At 38.8% G+C, this 23566-nt stretch overlaps 1 protein-coding gene and 1 long non-coding RNA gene across 2 annotated transcripts in view; both read right to left on the bottom strand.

Annotated features, from left to right (window-relative positions):
* The window catches only part of LOC134675296 (uncharacterized), a 466888-nt gene that overhangs the window by 391143 nt on the left and 52179 nt on the right, over nt 1–23566 (bottom strand). The window lies entirely within an intron of this gene.
* On the bottom strand, nt 13245–13852 carry LOC134675326 (mpv17-like protein 2). Its single transcript, XM_063533533.1, has one exon. The coding sequence runs from the start codon at nt 13797–13799 to the stop codon at nt 13245–13247; it is 555 nt and encodes a 184-aa protein (XP_063389603.1). The 5' UTR covers nt 13800–13852.

The raw sequence follows: 23566 nt of genomic DNA, 5'->3' as shown, positions 1-23566 counted from the left end.
AAAAAGTCGTAAAAATTAACGAACTGTCAAACAACGGATATGACAGGCGACAAGCTGTCAGCCGGCGGCGACAGGCGACAACTGTCAACTGACGATCAAGAGCTCGTAATGACTTTAACGATACCACTAAATTAACAGGACTGTAAAACACTTTCTTCTGTCAAAGTTGGTGCAGAGTTAGCATAGGCGGACTCTAATAATACCTACTCGTGTGTGTCTGTGTTATAGAGTCAGACCAAGAAAAGTCTGCAGCGGATTTGATAGCCCACGCAGTGCAAGTGTTATTTTATACGTCATAATTTCATAGAACTTTTACTATGGGACCAACCCGATCTCGCAAAAAAAAATTTGGCTGTTTCATACATTTTGGCTGGATCATTTTCTATTTTTTTTTCGCGATTTCGTGGTTGGTCCCGTAGTAAAAGTTACTCAGTATAATCTCAAAACCTCCCTGGCAACGTGAAATGCACTTTTTTTTACCACCGTGTAGTTAGGGAGAAGGGATATTTAACTTTCAGTGTTATGTGATATGTGTCAGTCATATGGACAGTTTTTCAAAGTCAAAAATGTATAGAGAGCTACGTCTATATTTATTCCGTGGCTGAGGTTCCTAGTCTAATAATAGTAATAATCATATATTACCCAAATAGGTAGTTAAAGCTATCAATTCCCCGACTCACATTACCAGAAATATAATTATGAGATTATGACATCTTCATAAAAACATGCTTATTATCTCTCATCCCTAATAGGTGGGCGGAACAATATTTATAGTGTAGCCCCATCTATTATTAACTGACAAATAATCTTATTAAACTATTATTACACCTATAAAACCCAAAATCATGCGAAAACAAACCTTAAAATGGTCAAGATAAGATTCAAGGAGGAATTCGTCGGCCGCAAATTTTTCGCAGTTTTGCCGTTTATTTTTTTGCTCTCCGCCTCCTCTTGTTTCGAAAAAGACGTCGGCCGTAATTAAAAATAAAAATTATTGAGATTGGTTTTGGCGAACTGCAAATTGGTTTTTATTGAGGCACGGGAAATGATATCTTTATTATAAATCTCTTGGAGGGCTAGTGCTGGGAAAAATCGACCCCTGTGAGTTAACATTTCAGAAAACAGGAATTATTCAATGTTAGTATGTCTCACAACAGTTTAAATTCGATCATTGCATTTATTCGTGATAAACTTACTTGCTAATAATTGCATAGGTACACAAGTGTACATAGGTACAAAGAAATTTGAAACATTTTCAATTAAGTTTTAATTTCAATTTTATTTATTTAACGCAAAATGCAATTTTACAGGACTAGCCTAAGACATTACATTTCTTATACCTAAGTTCAATTATAAATAATACTAATAATAATAAAATAAAAACAAAATGATTACATAATACAGATCATGTCATACAATACATCAAAATTTAAACATCTAAATCATTAGGTTAGTATATAACTCGCATATTTTCAAACAATCTTTCTCAATAACAAACATATGAGGAACATTAGGACTTTTAAACTATTTTCAGTGTTTTCGGATCCGCCTACAGTCTTTTATGTAGGTATTTTTAAGCGTCATTGAAATGGATTTAACTTACATACTTAATAAATACTGTTTTTTTCTTTTGAAGTTTCTGATTCTGACTCAATTAACTCTTACCCGTGATTTCGTCAAAAATATTAAATTAAAAAAGACTTTCTTACAACAATATTATCCTCATTTATATGCATGAAATAGAAAAAAAATATGCCACTCTAGGATGGCAGCATTATTAAAGGATTAATTTTATGCGAATACAACATCTATTGAAAACTGTTTAAAAAAAAATTGTCTTGTCTATAGAAAACTCGATGTTTGAAAAACATACAACTTCGAGTTCATTTTTAGAGTCTACCTAACTGACTCGAATATAAGTATGAGTACTTCGAGACTCGAGTCTTTGCAATCACTAGTCTGTGAATGTCTCAGTGAGGTAAAATTGAGCCCAATGGCTCGATTGGAGATAAGTCTGGATGGCGTATTTGGATTTAGAATTTAAATTGAATTTAGGTCGCAATCGAGTCCAGGTTAACTTATTAGTGTAATCAAAATGCCTGGAGGAACGGTTTCTTTGAGGTGGGTTTTTATTTTTGTATATGAGAAGAAAAATAAATGTTTAAGTTGGTAGCAGGTGACTTGCCACTACCTAATAAGGACAATTCAATTCAATACAAATTTTTTTATACTACGTTGGTGGCAAGCAGGTAGATGATGGTAAGCAGGCTGCGTAGCCTATGGACGTCTGTAACTCCACGTGTTACATGCGCGTTGTCGACCCTAACATTCTGCACCCTCGTTGAGCTCTGGCTACCTTACTTACCGGCAGGAACACAACACTATGATATGAGTAGGGTCTAGTGTTTAAAAACATTATTTATTATTATATTGGAGACATATTTAATTACACACTGCCGTATTCGAACTTCAAGATATTCACAAGAGACGACACGACTCTGTCGTACAGTCGCCATCAGATATATCGGAGCGGCCAAGGTGTTCACAATATCTGAACACGCACTCTAACGCCCTGAAAATAGAGGCGTGTTCAGATATTTGTGAGCACCTTAGCTGCTCCGATATATCTGATGGCGACTGTACTAGATCCATTCTAGATACGTTATAGTTTAGATATCAACTAGTTCTCTTTTGCAGCGCAATTCGGGCAACCAATGTCACTTTTACGTTAGATAGAATAGAATAGAATGTCAAATTTGACAGGTTAGATCTTAAACATATCGTTATCGTATCTTGGTGATGTCTAAAAGATGTCTAATAGATGTCTATTTCATAATCCGAATCGGGCCCACAAACGGGTCTACCGCGATATATCGCGGTTTTAGACCCGTTTGTGTAATTAAATATGTGTACAAAACGCGAGAGTTTAAAGTGTTATATTATATTGGAGTTCATGAAAATCGTTCAAAAAGGAATGGCGCCTCGCGCCTTAATTTGCTTTTTATATTTCCAGTACCATGTATTGACTCTTCCTTGTAAGGAATACTATAAAATAAACAATTATACTCATCAAAAACCCCAATTCCGAAGCATAATACTTATTCGAAATGACAAGCCAAATCGGGTAAAATAAATATTAATTTCGCATATCCAGAGACCAATATCTAAATATTAAAGACAGTTAATCTCTACAAAGTCATCGTGACTGCAGTAGTCAATTTTCTTCTGCAGTGGTCGTCCGCACCGAGAGCGTGACAAGACCGCCTGGCGCCTTAATAGTAGGTACCAAATTCATACCCATGTTCTTTCACTGATATGTGTTAAAATTGTTAAATATCAAACGGTGTCGTCAACGCCATCTAGCCAAGAATAGGCCAAAGATGTGTTCGCCATCTATTCGAGAAAGACTTTTTCTTGATTTCCGAGGCACGTTTTTTTCTTAGACTTTATTTATCTTATACGGAGTTATATTTATCTCTGGTAGGTACTTACGTAGTGAAGCTAGTGATAGGTTAAGGCTGTTGATTGTCGGGTCTTCAGGGCATCACGTTTTTTTATGAATGGGCTTACTCATGGCCACAGACTAGCCGAGGCGTAGACGTGGCCTACGATGGAGCGAGCTCGCCCAGAAAGTGCTTGTTCACTCTTGATTTGAAGGTTGCCGGGTTATAAGAACACGGAAATATAGACGCCGGCAAGGAATTCCATTCCTTCATCACGCTTATTGTCAAGGTCTACTTTCCGTTGCTCCCTTCCACTACACTGTTAAACGACATTTTGTAAACATTATCGCAAATACTAACTCCCTAAATTAAAAAACACTGAGCAAACCTTTCTTAAATTTTGTCCCTTTCTTATAAACAAAGATATCAAAATGACGGATAAAGGATAAAAGAAAATTCCTTATACTCCTGTATCCGTCAACAGGTTAATTAAATTTGACAGACGTTTATGAATAACGCCATTTTTCGTCGGCAGTCTATTGACCACCTCACACTACTCTAGAGAGCGTCTCCCGAGCGTCGGCGTCTATACTGAAAGGTGGCCACTGACGAGCCTTCCAACAGTCCAAATAGCGTGGCTGCAATCCAAAATTGGTCCGTGAATGTCAAAAACGTACAATGTTTAATATTAGGATGCCGTCCATTTGGATGAATCCATTGTAACGGCATCCAATTGGTTGGCTCGTCAGTGGCATGCTTAACTCTATAGCTGCTGCTCGACGCAACGTTGGCGCAACTGCGCAGCGACGCCATTTTCCATAGCGCTGACTAGACGCCGACGCTCAAAAGACGCTAGTTTGGGGAGGCCTAAACAAGAACGCGTCAGTCTCTGTAGAGTTAGACCAAGAAAAATCTGCAGCGTTTTTGATAGCCCACGCAGTACAAGTGTTAGGTAGGTATACGTCATAATTTCATAGAAGTTTGACGTTTAAAATACCACTTGGACAGCGTGGGCTATCAAAAGCCCTGCAGACTTTTCCTGGTCTAAATCTAAAGCCTAATGACATTATCTCAAGATTGGCAGTCTATTTGTTAACTGGCCTTTGTCAAACGTGGGTATTTTATTATGAAAGTTTTATTACGTCCAATTTTATTATTAATAATAACGCAAACTACTGGGTCGGTGATTGAAACGTCAGATGAGACTTCTAATTGAGACATTTGGCTTAACAAACTCCGGTTGATGGTCACATTAAAGTTTAAGATCGAATTAACTTAAGGCGAAGTAGGTTCAGGAGTAACGAAGATAAAAAAGGTTGGAATTTCAAGTTGATTTCTCGAAAACTTAAAACAGTTGTAAGTAATTTAACTGACTTTTTATAATACTATGGGACTTGTTCCTCAATCTAAGTACTTTTAATTAGATTAATTTGCATCGATAGGGGGAATTTTATGTTATGGCGTCTTTCCGGTTACAAAAGGATCGAAATACATAAAATCTACCTCGATGGATGAATTTTATTCTACATTGTCTTGGACTAAGCACCTTTATTATTTTTAGGTATTATCTATCTCATAATATTCAATAATATACCGGGAGTGGCATGTAACACGAGCAAATATTTAAAACATAGATTGTACTCCTCATACGGTGACACTTTTGTTCAACAACTTTTAAAAATTATGAAGTATTTAGACTCCCTATTTCTCATACAAAATAAATATTATCTTCAATGGACGCCATCGCCACGCCATATCATTGTGATTGACGTTGCTTGTCACGCCTTAAACATAACAAAATTTGCAATACATTGCGTCTTAGAATAAATTTTGAGGTGTATTAAAAATCAAACCACAAGTTATTTTTAAAAGTCGCTGAACAAATGTTAGTCAGTATGAGGAGTACAGCCTACAGTAAAATTTTTTGCTCATATTACAGGCACACCCGGTATATAGGTAGTTAGGTACGTAATATAAAATCACAAACAGAAAAAAAACAGTAAAATTGTTGCTAAGTTAAAGGTATCGGTATTCGTTATAGAAAGTACTTGTAATACATTTTTCCTTCCCTATAAAACTTATTCGCCCTACCAAACGCGAGTTTAAAAAGTGTTATACACACTTACTTATTGAAATTCAGAATAGTAATCATCAGAATAGACAAGCCTAACCCAGACGCATTGAAAGTCTAAGTTTTTATTCGCTTAGGTATTGATATTTCCCAATATGAAGTGTGGGCAAAGTTTCAGTCTGGTTAAGAATAAGAATAAGAAATGTTTATTAGCACAAATAATAACTAACTAGTAACACAAAACTAAAATTAAATTACATAAATATTTGTGCCAAAAGGTCCCCACTCAGGGGCCAAATTCGACATGTGCAACTGTCAGATTTCGCATCCACGTCAAATCAACAGTTGATTTTATTGCATACTGAGTGTTGATTCCATCAACGGTGGATAATATCATTTGGTACAACCAAAACTCAACTCTAAACTAAGGGTGGTTCGGTTTGGTTTGCTTGTCACCCTAACTTTGGATTGTTAATGTCAAATTTTGACATTGTACGTATTTGAGAACTTATGATTTTTCCCACATCAACGGGAGATCAACACGATACGTCAAACGTCGCTTGTCGAATAGGGGTCCAGCTTCTTGTCACGTCAATTAGACTAATTACTAGATCACCATCTTGCTTGCCCTTAACATGTCGTAAAGCGATAGCCTAGCTTTTAGTGGATATCATAGCTTCCAGCAAATTATATGTCGGCTTAGACTGATTCCATCGTCAAAGTAAATTGCCTTGGACATTATTTATCTCAGTTTACCGACTTGATAATGTTGACTTTATTATTATGAAAAATGTTAGTACATAATTTTAATATATATATCAAATATAAAACTATTATTAAAGGACGTTAGTACTTTCATGCTTACGTAACTGTATGGTGATTTGCCAGTAGCTGGCCACCCTAAACTAATAATGAATTCTATTCACCTATAAACATAATTCATTTTAGTTTAAGGTAGCTAGTTATTGAAATAAATATACTAACATTAATTATGTTTATAGGTGAATAGAATTCATTTTTAGTTTCGGGTGGCCAGTTATTGGCCGGTGGCCAGTTACTGGCGAATTACCCTACTATTATTATGTTTAAATATTACTCTTCTATTATTATATTTAAGTTGTAATCTTATACAAATTAAAACTAAACTAAACCTATATTAACCTATGGAGTCTAACTTACATGACCGAATATACCCTATGCCGCTGGCACTTAGGAGTGTGCCCAGAAGACTAAATACAAAGTCCGAGCGAGGCGAGTGTTTTCGTCGCGCTCTGACGCCTCAAAGGCGGCGTTTTATAAATTATGATAAAAGTAAGGAATTCTTACACGAATGCTTATCATGGATATTTTGAATGGGGGACTTTTTTATAGCAATTAAACAAACGAAGTATCGTTAAGTTGAAGTTACAGAAGTTAATATAACACTGATAATTTAGAATTGAATACTTCTAGTTGTTATTGAGCGGAAATAACGGTTCCGATATTTGAAGTATTTCTACCAGATTTGTAACCTTTATATAGCGACACTCAATGGACCGGACACTTTTTGATGTTATAGAGAATTTTCGTTAAATAGAGGGAAATTAATATGAAAGTAAACCAACTAGAGCCAAAAATGTCGATGTTATAGGGAGTGAAACGTTATATAGAGTGACGTTATATGGAGTTTCCATTAGATAATAATAAACAATTGTGTGAAGGATATTTAATTATACATATATGTATTTACGGTGGTGGGTCACAATTCAAACAGCCAAAATTATATTTTGATATTTAGAACATCAAAATAGAAAATATTGACTTTGTAATTTACGATTTAGATTTAAAATGTGCGTTTATATCCACGGTAAGAATATTATCAATTGATAGAAACCTAAAGCCAACACGCGTATCATTCTGCATTCGGCACAGGAAACAAAAATCAAACAATAACATAAAATTTCAGACGCTATCTCGGCCATCTTAAAAAAACATCGTCGAGAACCATATTTCACACTAATTATAGAAGGTCAAAAATTCAAACCGATGCGAACTACGATAGACAAGAAAAAACCGGCCAAGAACGAGTCGGACTCGCGCACGAAGTGTTCCATGCCATTACGTAAAAAAACGGCAACAAAATCACGTTTATTGTATGGGAGCCCCACTTAAATATTCATTTTATTTTGCTTTTAGTATTTGTTGTTAATCTGTGAAAATTTCAACTTTGTAGCTGTCACGGTTCATGAGTTACAGCCTGATGACAGACAGATAGACGGACAAACGGACAGAGGAGTCTTAGTAATAGGGTCCTGTTTTTACCCATTGGGTACGGAACCCTAAAAAATTATAACCATAAATAATGTCCGCAGCAGGTGAGGAAAGGTCCCTTTTGTACGACATTGAAAAAAGACACTTTATGTCTTGTGTCTTGTGATTTTGGTCTGCGTTATCTTGGACAAAACTTACGAGTCTATGGATTAGCGTGAAATAGTTGTAGGTTTGGATGGATATAGAGCTGATATTACCAACCAACGTTGAAACCAATTCTAAATTAAATATTTATTATCCCTTTACAGGGCACACTTAAGTATACCTACAGCAAAAATGACTAGACTATATCGGCATATTTTTGTATTTTTTTCTTGAGCAAATTTAGCCCTTTAAGCAACCGATAAGGCTTAAATCGTTTTTTTTTTATCTGTTCTGTTCAAAGGATAAATAATCACAAACTTTTGACCTTACCAAGAAATAGATGCCCATTGAGAGCTTTATATCTGGATAACGTGCGTCGTTTCACCGAAGCCTGAAGGACTTTTGAAAAAATCTATCCCATCAAAAACGTCACATGCAAAAAGGTACAAGTCTCACAACGTAGTTCTTCTACTACAAAAAAGTTTTGAGATGTAATGTGTAATGTAACCAAGTTGGTTATTTTAGTCAGTGCCAGGGGGTATTAAAACCGTAACAATATTAGATAAGTACAACTTTATTTTTCTAACATAGCGCTAGCCCTAATAACATGCAGTTTGAGCTAGCGATACAACGAGTACAATTAAAGCATTGTGTGACACCTTATCATACAAATTATGTTTCTATCATGAAACCAAGGCGGTAATATCCTCTCCACACGCGTCCCCCTTGGGGTCAGGTACACCGTTTTTTTGGCAATTTTTTTGGTAGCGACGACAGAGATCGTTAAGTGGGGGACCAGTTTCGGCGGCTTTGAGCCCAAATGTTCCCGGTAGCGATATTGCTATCGCTCTAATTAATCGGCTTTTTACAAACTTCTGCTTAATTGAGATGGAACTGGATTCTAGTGCCGTTATTGGATTATAGTTATACACAATATTATTTCCTTTATTTAACTTGGGTCTTAGGTTAGGAGTTTGCAATGTGAGTATAATAGTACAATATAAAAACACTTACAAAAAATATATAAACACATTATAAAAAATCTAACCTAGGGTGCCGCCGGCAGCGGGGCAGGGCCCAAGCCGGTGGTCAGGGCCGCAGAGTGAGGAACCGACGTACTATGTAAGTACACGCGCCGTGTCCATAATTACCGCCTTCTGCATCTGACCCTTGATCCAACCACTTTTCTGTCCGTCTGTCTATCTGTCACCAGGCTGTATCTCATGAACCGTAATAGACAGTTGAAATTTTCACAGATGATGTATTTCTGTTGCCGCTATAACATCAAATACTAAAAAGTTAGGAGCCCTCGGTGGGCGAGTCAGACTTGCACTTGTCCGGTTTTTACTTATAACTACAGTCGCTTGTGCTACATTATGCTGCTGGAATATTCATCAAAAACTGTTTTTGTTCTGTCTTTAAAAGTTCATAGGTATTGTATATATACTCGTATAATTATATATATATATATAATTATATATATATAAAGGCAGTATCCTGTCCCTTTTCTGGAAATACAGATGTGATTTTGAATGGCCTACCCATTCAAATATATTGAATTTAAAGTAGTACAACTTATGTTTTTTTTTACATCCTGTGTGTACACTCTGAAATCCGACAATAACTTATAATTCTATATATTTTATTTATTGAATTAAAATAATATATTGTCACCAACACAGCTTACAATTTCATTCTCTTATCTAACGCACACGTGTGATAGAAAATCAATCGTATGTCAATGAAAACAGGGATGATTTTTGTAACAAGCTTAGTACATAAAATACGAGCTTGCTAAAGTAATAACGACCATAGTGCAGGTTCCCAGGCCATACTAACAGTGTTATTACAATTGCTACCGCGAAAACCGTAATTCACAAATCGCGGGGATCTTTCTCTTTTACTCCGATGAAGGCGTAAATATAGTGACAGAGAAAGATGTCCGCAATTTATGATTGCGATTTTCGCGGTTATACCTAGCCCAGAGCATAGGCGTAAGGTTATTCTATAGATAGGTTAGGTTAGGTTTGTTTTATGGCAATCCTGAAAGGTTACGCGTTTCTGAGAAAAAACAATTATGACTAACGAAAATTCGGAAACTATTTGGGAAACAATAGAGACCTTGGAACTCACATTACGCTGGTTCCTCAAGAACCCGAAGCGCGTTCGCAACTCAGGCTGCGCAGGAGCATAAATAACAGTTGACAGCAAGTTATATATCGCGACATTGTCCGTCCGAGTGTCCGTGTGTTTATACACGCCAATCAGCCCGGTAGCCCGCGAAATGTATTTATGTGAGACGCTTTTAGTGTTTTAGGAGGGTTGTGTTATGAGTATGACGTGAGAATGGGAAGGAAACGATTAGTGATTTTGAACGAGGAACTGACACCAGCATTCTTACTGACGAGCCTTCCAAATGGATGCCGTTACAATGGATTCATCCAAATGAACGGCATCCTAATATTAAACATTGTACGTTTTTGACATTCACGGACCGATTTTGGAATGCAGCCACGCTATTTGGACTGTTGGAAGGCTCGTCAGAGGCCACCTTAACAGTCATTCGTAAAATACAAAAATACAATTGTATCCCCTTAAGGCCTAGTAGGCCCAGGCCTAGGGCGGCCAGATATTAGGGGTGGCAGTCTATATGGCGGGTGCTAAGAAAAGGGCGGCTATACCTTACTACAGGCAAATACTTACAGGACAAAGACTGCAAAATCGCCACTGCAATTGTATAATGGCTCCTCTACACGATGGGCCAACGCCGGCCAATCCAAGGGTCGCATTTATGCGGTAGAGGGAGCAGTGATATTGCTATCTCATTCTACCGCATGGCTGTGTCCCTTGGAGTGGCCGGCGCTGGCCCATCGTGTAGAGGAGCCATAAAGGCGGACTTTTACCCAGACTTTCTCCAGCAGTCACTTGAAACTGAAAATACGAGTGTCTGTCGTGTCGACAATTTTTCTGTTTTTTGTTTTTGTGTTTTTACTTTTAGGTCATAGCTTTTTGTGTGTTTCTGTTTGTGTGTAAACATTCATTCATCTGCGCAGCTAAGAGATCAATTTCACTTGTAAGTGTTCCGTACAAAACTTTGTTCACGGACCACTAGGATCACTTCGGTCTTGCAAATCAGTTAACTTGCAAATAGTTAAATAAAAGTTAAGTAAACGAAATTATAAATCTATTATTGGACCAATATATAGCTAAATACAAATTAACTCACAAGTTTGAAGGCGATCTTAGGTATATACTCTATCTGTGAAAGAAATAAATGAAACGTATTAAAACTACTATAATTATAATACCAAGCGCTCAACGTTCAATTCATTCTTTCTATTCTCCATTCATCAAACTTGAATGGTATGAAATATGAAATCACTGTCACTTTTACAAGAATGTCCATTAGGTAGAACCTACCAATTTTCTGTGTCGAATCGATTGGGACCCGGTTCTCATAGATTCCCATAAAACGTGAGTTTTGTAGCTGGGCTTGTAAAAAATGGGTGCGGCTCAAGAGCTCGTAATAAAAGAATGCCAAAAAATTGCATCACAAGATTTTATGAGTAATATTGTTGACATTTATTGCTACAAATATTTATGATTCTCAAATATTTTCGAAGATATAATTAAGATAGATTTTATAACATGTTTTTGTCGGAGTTTTGAAAAATATCTCTAACAGATCTCTAATGACTTGTAAATGTTATGTTACAAACATTATTGTGCTAAATTATATTTTATTAAATTATTTTTTTTTTAATTTCATCATATCAGCATCGATGCAGCATCTCATTATGATCAGCATATAGTTTAAACAAGGCGACCATATAGGTAGAGTTAGACCAAGAAAAGTCTGCAGCAATTTCGATAACCCACGCAGTGCTAGTGTTATTTTAAACGTCAAACTTCTATCAAATTATGACATAAAAATAACAGTTGCACTGCGTGGGCTATCAAAATCGCTGCAGACTTTTCTTGGTCTAACTACAACATAAAGGTATACAAGAAATAAAAATGGCTTACATCAATAACACAGATCTTTTTAGTCTTTTCCCAAATCAGTATAACCAATTTAAAGATCAAAACTTATACACTCTAAGGTCTTGTGACTTTTTCTTTTTATCCCAAACACGAGTCAAACGGACCCTACCGGCGGCAACATTAACTGCGCGTTGACAAAACATGATTAATGTCCCAATAAAAATATCTTCTAAATTCATTCCCGATATTAATTCTAATGCTTTACCTCTTTTTGTCCGTTTGGAAGGAATCTGACAAGGGATTTATGTTGTAAGGCCATTAGCCACACCCGACGAGATCGTTTATAATTATATCGTATTAATGAAATTCTTTATTAAATTATCAATAGTTTAATGGCATTGGAGGTTTCTGAATTATTAGATACAAGTGGTATCAAGTACCTACTTACATATATTATATGCGTAGGATACAAAAATTTTTTAACATCGACTTCCTAAAGTGTACCATTTACGTGTACTCGTAATTCTGAGTCTAAATAACCCAAAAGTTGATGGTTTTTCGAAAAAAAGTAAATGGCGCCATTTTTTCTGGTAACCCATAGCCACGTCAGTAGACAAGTAGGTAGTTTCTGGATCTTATAATAGCCACTAAGAATTATAAAAATGGAAAACTCGCAGTTTTGGCACAGTCCTTAAAATATGAAACTATTAGGCGCCCTAGGGAAGTGAGGTCGAGTTATATAAACCAAAAAACCAGATGGTAAGGAACAGATGTTTGTTATTTTATACGAATACTAGACTCTACCAGAGTAGCTTGTATGGTACCATTTACAGCAATCTGACATCAGAATAAAGATCTAGATAGAGTTTTAGAAAACGCTATAATACCTTACGAAAGTCACCACAGCTTCATGACAATCATGACCAAAGCCCGGTATGACGGGAGCAAAATGCAGTTTTCCTATTGCTTAATTAAATATCGACTATTCTATCGACATCCATACGGAAACATTTCAGAATCAGAAATTAATTGACAAAACTGATTTTACATGTCAGGTTGCGACATTAGGTATTTATTATTTTAGTTAACTTACATATAACTATCATACTCGTGGGAATTATCGTAATCGTAAACCAAGAACGTCAGTTCTAAATATGTAGCTACTTTTCTCATAACTTGTAAACCTCTTTCATATTATAACGGTGGTATAGCACATCGTGCTTTTTTATCGATATCGACTCATAAAATATTATGTGTCCTCGCACTATTAAGACGTCAGCACATAATTTTACTCGTCAACCCGGGCTTTGTGAAATGCTTCATGAAATGTAAAAGTAAAGTACATTAATGTCTCACCCTTCCTTGGACATCTCCTCATCTATATATTTATCCTCAGCTATATTTTCCAGCATTATTGGGATCGTCTCTTGCCGCTGTTCTTTTGCTTTCATGTGAGCTAGATATACGGTCCATACGAAGCTAGCGGCGCTCACGAACACAATCCTATTCTTCTCCGAGACGAAATAAAAGTTAATAGTTTGCGCCGTCGGCCAGAAAACTACGCCTATCTTATAAGTCGGCCAGAATTTCTCTTTAACTTCGTTCACGCACGTTGGGAATGGTTTTAGCTCTAAAGCGCTCATCCCGAAGAAGAAATAGGCCATGGCTAAAGGGGAATAGGAGACCTGTTCTATCGCCGCTCTGATTACCGCTGTAGTTAAAGTTTTCTTCTTGAAGAAGCGACTTGTGTATTTCATCCAGCCATAGAAGACAGGAGCCATGAAGAAAGTCCCAAAGAACCCGAAACGTGCGGCGCGGGCCCAGTCAGCGTTCTCAATAGTAGTTCCATTAGCTATATACTCTTGGACAATGCTGCATGTAGGCCATATCACAGCGTAGGATACCATACCGCGTACTAAAGGATACTGCGCAGGTAAATGCAGTATTTTTGTAAGTAATGACATCGTTTTCATCTCAATGATTTAGTATTTACTTAAATGATAGATAATAAGGGCGCTTAGAAAAGCTTGCCAAAATAGAAAGATTGGGTACATGTTTTGACATTGATTGTCAAATTTTATTTATCACATCTTCTAAAAAGTTTAAGTTCTCATGTTTTAAACAAATCGTTTTGGACTATTTCCAAATCAACTTTAGATGATTAAGATTTAAAGATGACCTTATGAACTAATAAAACAAATATCAACATTAAAAATTTATTGCTCTATTGACTAATTGCATATTCCGCCAAGTCATTTCCTATCTAGCCTACTTCTTTTCTTTCTCCTATCTTAACTTTTCCATACTTTGAACATTAAACTTTATTATCGTGACGATAAGGGTTGTTTTTGTAAGTAAATTTGTGTAGATAAGAGTTTTAGAAAGTTTCTAGTGAATATTAGCCAGCAGGGTATCTCAAAGAGGATCGCCGACCAAATTGCTGTCTCGGCCTATATCGGAATCAGTCGATTGTTCCAAGCGGGTGGCCTCCGATAATCGATTGGTCTAATGATGATCGTCTAATTTCTTCGATATTGCTTAGATAGGATCACCTAATAGGTCCGACACGAAGACCGTAATCGCAAATATTTTAACAATAGCATAGCTAAAGTACAGCTTCATGGACTGATTAAATGATCAGACTAACAATACAGACATGTAAGTCCAATCATGTCAGTCTTATTTTGTAGGTTATCATGAAAGTTTTGATGTTTTGAGGGATATCTTGGACCTGAAAAGGAAGAGCGTATTTGTGTAATCACTAGTTGGCTGTTGTAGAAAAAGCCTTACCTGAGGTGAGGGCCTACCGCGAACACCGAAGTTCCCAAATTGTGAGCATCTTTCTCTGTCACTTTAGTTATGGATAACAATTCTTCTCGCGCCTCAGCAATCATGCCGAACATTTTCCTTTAACAAATACATACATATATGTATATAATTTCGTAGTTTCAAGAAATGCCTTAGTAAGTACGAGTCAGGCCAACCCAGCCTCCGGTTCAGAAGCTACGGGCTTTTTACTTTGCTAACAGTTGAAAAGCGAAACATTTCACCTTTAATTTTCATTACTTATCATTATCATTTATTTTATCACTTACAAAACAATAATAATTTTTGTAACACAGCTTTGATCTACAATTCTACATTGATGCGCCATCTATATTCAAAAGCCAAATATTTTTTTCTGTAGCCTGTAGCCTTTTAATATCAACGACATCTATCGCATTAAGTGCAAGCTACGAAAAGTGAATTTAACGCCATCTAGAACGTATAGTCTACAACAAGAAAAGGAGTAGCGTTTTGACAATTCACGCTATATCCCTGGCAGTTAGTAGATGGCGCTGTAGTCAAAAATAGTTTAGTTTTACTACTCGACGCTGGATGGCGCTTAAGGCAAAATTTATTTTCTGAAACTTGTGTACGTTTGCAAGATGATAAAATTGATAAAAATTATACAAGCATTTCGCAAAACGCGACTCCTCGGCGTCCATACGCTACATTTATTTATCTTCAGTTGTATTATAATATAAACGTAATTGTATAAAATCTACATTTTTTTTTTATTCAGATAAATAGGTCATTTGAAGTATGTTAGTACCTTTCTAGTTAACATTTTAACTAAATATATAGGTACTTAAAGTAATTCCTTCTTAATTGTGTAAAATTATAAAGATTATAATTTATAAATAAAATTGTTTACATTCCCATGCCTAGAACAAACTTATCAACTAACCCCCTTATTCATAAACGTCTACTAAAGTTGGCAAGCCACTAATAATCGTTTGTCCCTTTCTATCATACCAATACGTCGGAAAGGGACAAACGATTATTATCGGCTTGTCAACTTTAGTAAACGTTTATGAATAAGGGGGTATATATGCGATCGGAATTTAAGGTAAAAAAGAACTTCTAAACTTAACCAGACCACTTGACAAGTACTTCAGGATCATAAACTTGCTACTTTATTGGCAAAACGACACGTTTCGAGCTGAGGGCTATGCATTTTTTTTATTTGACCACTTTAAGATTAAGGCCTGTTAAAGGTATTTTATGAGGTGTAAACGGTCTTTAAAATATTTTTATATTTTTTAAAATTAGGTAGGGACTTTTAGATAAGTTTTTCATCATCATTCATTTCTCCTTAAGTTTTGCTGCCCTTGCTCATCTCATAGCCGTTCCCGGTTGCATTGTAAATCCCAAGACTTGGTGTAAGCACTAGTTTCGAAGAAACGTCTGACCTTCCAATCCAGATGGAAAAACAAGGCCCTGTTAGGATTAAGCCACAGGTACAGTCAGCAGCAGCAGTTGCTAAGCGGGTAAGGTGTTCAAAATGATCTTAACGCGACTTTATACTTAGGAGAATAAGAGTGTCTCAAGGTAATTTTGAACTTTGCCCGCTTAGCCACTTCTGCTGCTGACTGTACCTATGTACCTATGTAGGTATAATTGGCTATATAAAAATGTGTGGTAGAAGAATTTAAAACGATGATCTCGCCTGACTTGGCAAAACTTTCACACAAGGCCTGATTCGGATTTTGAAATAGACATCTATTAGATATCTTTTAGACATCACCAAGATACGATAACGATATGTTTAAGATCTAACCTGTCAAATTTGCCATTTGCGCGATTCTGGAGATACTCGTGAACGATTTCCACAGGATATGACTTAGAGATCCAATTCACATCTAATAGATATCTTACTCTATCTAACGTAAAAGTGACATTGGTTGCCCGAATTGCGCTGCAAAAGAGAACTAGTTGATATCTAAACTTCTAAACTATAACCTATCTAGAATGGATCTAGTACGTGTCATATCATGTGAATATCTTGAAGTTCGAATAGGGCAGAATGTGTCCCATAGCCGCCGCGCAGGCGCCACCATACTTTTTTAGGGTTCCGTACCCAAAGGGTAAAACGGGACCCTATTACTAAGACTTCGCTGTCCGTCCGTCCGTCCGTCCGTCCGTCCGTCCGTCCGTCTGTCACCAGGCTGTATCTCACGAACCGTGATAGCTAGACAGTTGACATTTTCACAGATTATGTATTTCTGTTGCCGCTATAACAACAAATACTAAAAACAGAATAAAATAAAGATTTAAATGGGGCTCCCATACAACAAACGTGATTTTTGACCAAAGTTAAGCAACGTCGGGCGGGGTCAGTACTTGGATGGGTGACCGTTTTTTTGCTTTTTTTTTTTGCATTGTGGTGCGAAACCCTTCGTGCGCGAGTCCGACTCGCACTTGCCCGGTTTTTATGTTGCAACTAATACCAAACACATTTGTTTATATCTTTGTATCCATTGACTATAAACAGAAATATATTCTATCTTGACCTTTTCCCATGAAACCTGATTCCGTCTGGCTCACTGACACCCAGAAAAAACGGGACAGACGTACAACTTCCCTGTTTATTCCCTAGCTCTTACATCCTTGTAATAAAGACTAATTTGCCTTGATCGTCTGGTTTTTCAAACGGATGCTTTTACATTTATTGGGCAAAAAACGGGGCACGTGTTGGTCACTTCCTATTATTGTGTCATATTGCACAAATGTATGAAATAATGGACTGTTACTGCGAAACCATACGAATTTCACTGATTAAATTTTATATTTAAACAAGTTCAATTTCATAAATAAAATAAGTTTTTGGCAAAAATTTAATTTTTGGTACAAGCTTTTATCGCTGACTGTATTTTTCTTACGACACACAACTAATACTCATCGAGACAATTCTAAAAACCCCTAACACAATTAGGTTGCGTTGTTTCATCACAGAGTTCCTATCGCTACCTCCTGTCTCCATCATCAGATCAGCTCGATGGTATCATGATATTGTCATCCGATTTATACACACATGCAAAATTTTAGCTCAATCGGAAACCGGGAAATGGATCAAATTTAACTTGCAAGATTTTATTACAGACAGATAGACAGACAGACAGACAACGGTCAGGTGAAACTTAATAAAAGCTTATAAAAAAACTAATTTTATGACCATGACATGAGATTCATGAGTTCATGACACCAGTGAACGGATATCATGCCACAATCTTAATGGCTAGAAATGTTCTTATTGAAGTTACTAAATTAAAATTACTAAATTAGGAATTTTAGTTTCCAAGACTATTTATTATATTAGTTAAGTTACAGGCTGTATTTCCAGTAATCCAGTAGGTGCCTACCTGTTAACTTTCATAAAATTAAACCACTACAACCACCAGAATAATGAATTATGTTTTCAAGAAGATTTCACATTAAATAGTAAGTTCACGCTAACCAATATTTTAGATCGGTAGCGTTGTGTGCCTGTGCGTCATAACATAAGCGAAAGGCGGTAATATTCAGTAAAATTTAGTAGGTATTGGGTAGCTATTAGCGAAATGTGTGGTAGGGGAACTAAATGCGACGATTATGTTTGATACATAGGTTGATACCTACCTATTTATCAAATTGTGAAATTCCGTGGGTAACATAATCATTATAATGTGTCTTGTCCTGTATTTAAACTTTATTTGATAAATCAATTATATAAAGGCAAGCGCACACAGAACAGCGCCAACCGCCATAAGGTACCTTACGGTTGGCGCTTACGCTATTATTAACGCCGCGCCGCTCCAATAGTATTGCGGTGCTATGCGACGTTAAGCGCTGGCCGCCATAAGGTACCTTTTTTCGTGGAAAGTCACGTTTGTATGTAGGTAGGTATGTAAATTAACTATTTGTTCTGTGTGCGCTTGCCTTTATATAATTAATTACCTTTACCCGTGGGACGGGAGGTCACAAATTATTCTAACTACAGATTATTAAATAGGTAACTTTTTGCTATATACACGCCGTCCCATCCCACTTTTAGCGCCTACCTATCTAAGAACTAATCATTAATCAACTTAATGATCATTAAATCGCTCCACCCTCGTCGCTCGCATCGCGCCGTCTCTGTCGGTGATTAATGAACGCTTATGTAAACTAATTAGGAACGTAATCAACCCGCCCATTACAAATATGTGGATTTGTGGAGCTCGAGTGATGTCATGTGACCTTATATTTATGTAAATGTTACGAAATGTAGGGTTCGAAAAAATATTTAGGTAGAGTCGAAAAATGACACTGCCTATGAAACCGATGGTTCCGGGTTCGAATCCTGGTAAGGGCATTTATTTGTATGATGATACAGATATTTGTTCCTGAGTCATGGTACTCATGGTTGTTTTCTATGTATTTAAAATTTTTATATATTATAGGTATATATCGTTGTCTGAGTACCCACAACACAAGCTTTCTTGAGCTTACCGTGGGGCTCAGTCAATTTTATTTGTGTAAAAAAAATGTCGTATAATATTTATTTATTTAGTTAGACCAAGATAAGTCTGCAACGATTTTGATAGCACACGCAGTGCAAGTGTTATTTTAAACGTCAAACTGCTATGAAATTATTCTAATTATGACTTTATAAGTATCTAGAACTCTTCTACCTATAGAAAACTACCGAGTGGACACCAAACATAGTGCGGCGCGGCGTCACGGCAGACCTAGAAGGAGATGGCGGCACGATCTCGACGTCTTTCGGAAAAATTGGCCCAATATTGCCATAGAACGAGACGCGTGGAAGAAAGAGAGGGAGGCCTTTGCCCAGCAGTGGGACACAACAGGCTAACAAATACCTACAATAAATAAATAAACTCTATACCTATTGTTTGGGGCGAGGTGAAAAGCTAAGAGGCACTTCATAAGGCAATAAAAAGGTCTTATTGAATGACTTTTACTACATATATAGCACTCTTGTGGAATAGCCAAACTCGTAAATTTTAACCTAATACCTCTACTTACCTAGTAGACCAGGTTTCCAACCAAGAGAGTACGACCAAACATTATGTTCACGTATTTTGTCCCTACCGTAAATTTCTCGTACTTAGCGAAGGCACGCGTGGCTCACTCCGCGATTTCGTCGCTTTGCTACAGGTAGCTAAAAGTCCATCCGTTGGACCCCAATTTTGGGGGTTTGCCATAAGCCGCGCGTGGCGCTGTCGCCACCTAGCGGCCATATCTGTGCTGATCGTGACAGACGCGTTTTGTTAGAGAGTGAGTCTTTTACATATACCTAGTACTATTATTTATTCTGTGACGAAGGGCTCATTTTGACGGTCCGCGAACTCGTACCTATACTATTTTAGTCACATTGCGGACCTTAGGTCACATTAGGTTACATCAATTCAGCCGACCGATGAAATAACGCAATGTAATGAAACTCGGATGCGAGGTCTCGCACCGTCTAAATGAGCCCTCCGTTACTCATATTACCTACCTACAGACTACAGTGTGTAACAATAATAACTACTTAACCTAGACTTAGCTCATGAGATTACCGCCATGTGGGATGTTGACTCGACGATCATTGTTCCGATAGTCGTGTCAGCGAACGGTCTCATAGCGAAGAGTCTCGACCAACACCTAGAGAGACTCTCGCTGGGTGGCTGGATCAAGGGTCAGATGCAGAAGGCGGTAATTTTGGACACGGCGCGTATAGTACGTCGGTTCCTCACTCTGCGGCCCTGACCACCGGCAGCTTGGGCCCTGCCCCGCTGCCGGCGGCACCCTAGGTTAGGTTTTTTATAATGTGTTTATATGTATTTTTTATTGTTTTGTGTTTTTATATTTTACTTTTATATTCATACTAGCTGTGCCCGCGGCTCCGCCCGCGTGGAATTCGGATTGTGTCAGATAAGCTGCTAAATATATAAAAAATAGTAAATTATATTACGCTTACATTTATAATTTCCTGCATGATAATTTCTGATAAGAATTCTATCTTATTGTTTCATACTTTTTAGAGCGCGATTTGTAGTAGTCCGACTACGCCCGACTCTTTTAGTATGAGAAAGTCGAAGTCGCCTAGCTTTGGACCGCGTGCAGTGCGCCACATACGTCGGGCAAAGCCCGACGCTTTGAGTATGAGGGTGCCTTCGGCGCCCAACTTTGGCAAGCGTACAGCGTGTCACGTACGTCGGGTGGCGCTGACGCTTTGAGTATGAGGGCGCCGAAGGCGCCCGGCTTTAGAATGCGTACAGCGCGCCACGTACGTTGGTCTATGCCCGACACTTTTAGTATGAGGGCGACGAAGGCGTCCGACTTTAGAATGCGTACAGCGCGCCACGTACGTGGGGCTACCCCCGACGCTTTGAGAATGAGGGCGCCTTCGGCGCCCAACTTTGGCAAGCGTACAGCGTGTCACATACGTCGGGTTGCGCCCGAAGCTTTGAGTATGAGGGCGCCCGGCTTTGGCACTCGTACAGCCAATGTCAAGTATTACGTCGGTCTACTCCCGACACTTTTAGTATGAGGGCGCCGAAGGCGCCCGCCTTTGAAACGCGTACAGCGCGTCACGTACGTCGGCCTACGCCCGACGCTTTGCGCATAAGGACGCCATCGGGCTTTGTGTATGAGCTTTGAGTTTGAGAATGCCTTCGGCGCCCAACTTTGGCAAGCGTACCGCGTATCACGTACGGCGGTCTACGCTTGACTCTTAGTATGGAGCGCCGAAGACGCCATGCTTTGGAATGCGTACAGCGTGTCACGTATTTCGGGCTACTCCCGACGCTTCGAGTATGAGGGCGCCGAAGGCGCCCGGCTTTGGAACGTGTACAGTGTGTCACGTACGTCGGTCTACGCCCGACTCTTTCAGTATGAGGGCGCCGAAGGCGCCCGGCTTTGGTAACCATACAGCGTGTCACGTACGTCTCTTTTAGTATGAGAAAGATGAAGTCACCTGGCTTTGGACCGGGTGGAGCACGCCACGTGCGTCGGATTACGTCCGAAGGTTTGACTATGAGGGCGCCTTCGGCGCCCGGCTTTGGCAAGCGTACAGCGTGTCACGTACGTCGGGCTACGCCCGACATTTTTGTATAAGAAAGTCGGAGTCACCTGGCTTTGGACCGCTTGCAGCGCGCCACATATCTATGTCGGGCTACGCATGACTCTTTTAGTATGAGGCGAAGGCGCCCGGCTTTGGAACGCGTACAGTGAGCCACGTACGTCGGGCTACGTCCGATTCTTTTAGTATGAGGGCGCCGCAGGCGCCCGGCTTCGGATCTGGTACAGCGCGCCACGTACGGAGGGTTACGCCCGACGCTTTGGGTATGAGGGCGCCGAAGGCGCCCGGCTTTGGAACGCGTACAGTGTGTCACGTACGTCGGTCTTCGCTTGACTCTTAGTATGGAGCTCCGAAGGCGTCCAGCTTTGGAACGCGTACAGCGTGTCACGTACGTCGGTCTACGACCGACACTTTTAGCATGCGGGCGCCGAAGGCGCCCGGCTTTGGAACGCGTACAGTGCGCCACGTACGTCGATCTACGCCCGACTCTTACAGTATCGGCTTTGGTAACCATACAGCGTGTCACGTACGTCTCTTTTAGTATGAGAAAGATGAAGTCGCCTGGCTTTGGACCGGGTGGAGCGCTCTACGTACGTCGGGCTACGCCAGATTCTTTTAGTATGAGGGCGCCGAAGACGCCCGGCTTTGGAACGCGTACAGCACGCCACGTACGTCGGGCTACTCCCGACGCTTTGAGTATGCGGGCGCCGAAGGCGCCCGGCTCTGGAACGCGTACAGAACGCCACGTACGTCGGGCTACTCCCGACGCTTTGAGTACGGCGCCCGGCTTTGGAACGCGTACAGCGCGCCACGTACGTCGGGCTACTCCCGACGCTTTGAGCATGCGAGATGCGATGAGGTTTGCACGATATTTACTCTAAAGGTTGCGTAATATGGCGTATTAAGTCCGCCATATTGATTTGATAATGACGTCACATAGCCTCACCCGGGATGATGCAAGGATTCTAATGATGTATCGTACGTCTAAATCGGTTAAGGCATTCAGAAGTTAAGGTGGAATAAAGAAACTCACATAAATAAATATATCATCATCATCATCTCAGCCATAAGACGTCCACTGCTGAACATAGGCCTCCCCCTTAAAATAAATATATACCTACATACAAACACGAACGCTGAAAACACACAATACACTCTCTCTGCCTTTTTTTTGGCAGTCGTGAAAAAGATGGCACTGTGCAATGAAGGGCAATTAATTTACTGTCGTTTAATTTTGTTGTATTAATAAATCAACATAATTATTCAATTGTTGATATCCGTACCCCCTCATAAATTTGGCAAAATCCTTCCTCGGTCGCTTATTCATGTCACTACGTATTAAATTCTGCGCCACCTGTTAGTTTACCGGGGTACTCAATAGTGGTAACACATATTTGAAAAAAGTTTGCCCCTCCTTCCTAAGTAGCGCCATAAGATTCAGGGGCAAACTTAAATCAAGCGAGTGTTGTGGCTACCCCCCCTTTTAAGGGTTGAATTTTTATAGCCTATAACCTGGCCGGAGATTTTCTCGACAGATTAGTAATGTTTTCATCAAAATCCGTTCAGCCGTTTTCACGTGATGCGCGTTCAAATAAACAGACAAACAGATAAACAGATAAACAGACAAACAGACAAAAATTCTAAAAATTGTTGGAACGTGTTCTGTTATCGATTCTAAATATCCCAAGCCAACTTTTTTTCAAATATCTTCCATGTACAGACTTTCGACCCTCTACAGCTTTATTATATGTACTAGCTGTGCCCGCGGCTCCGCCCGCGTGGAATTCGGTTTGTGTCAGTAAG

Source organism: Cydia fagiglandana, chromosome 21, assembly GCF_963556715.1.
Source record: "Cydia fagiglandana chromosome 21, ilCydFagi1.1, whole genome shotgun sequence".
Classification (NCBI taxonomy): Eukaryota; Metazoa; Arthropoda; class Insecta; order Lepidoptera; family Tortricidae; genus Cydia; species Cydia fagiglandana.
The sequence above is the reverse complement of the archived record's forward strand: the minus strand, read 5'-3'. Positions and strand labels throughout refer to the sequence as shown.

Excerpts from the sequence above, each read along its gene's own strand:
- LOC134675326 (XM_063533533.1), bottom strand. The coding sequence starts at position 13,799 with ATGGTATCCTACGCTGTGATATGGCCTACATGCAGCATTGTCCAAGAG.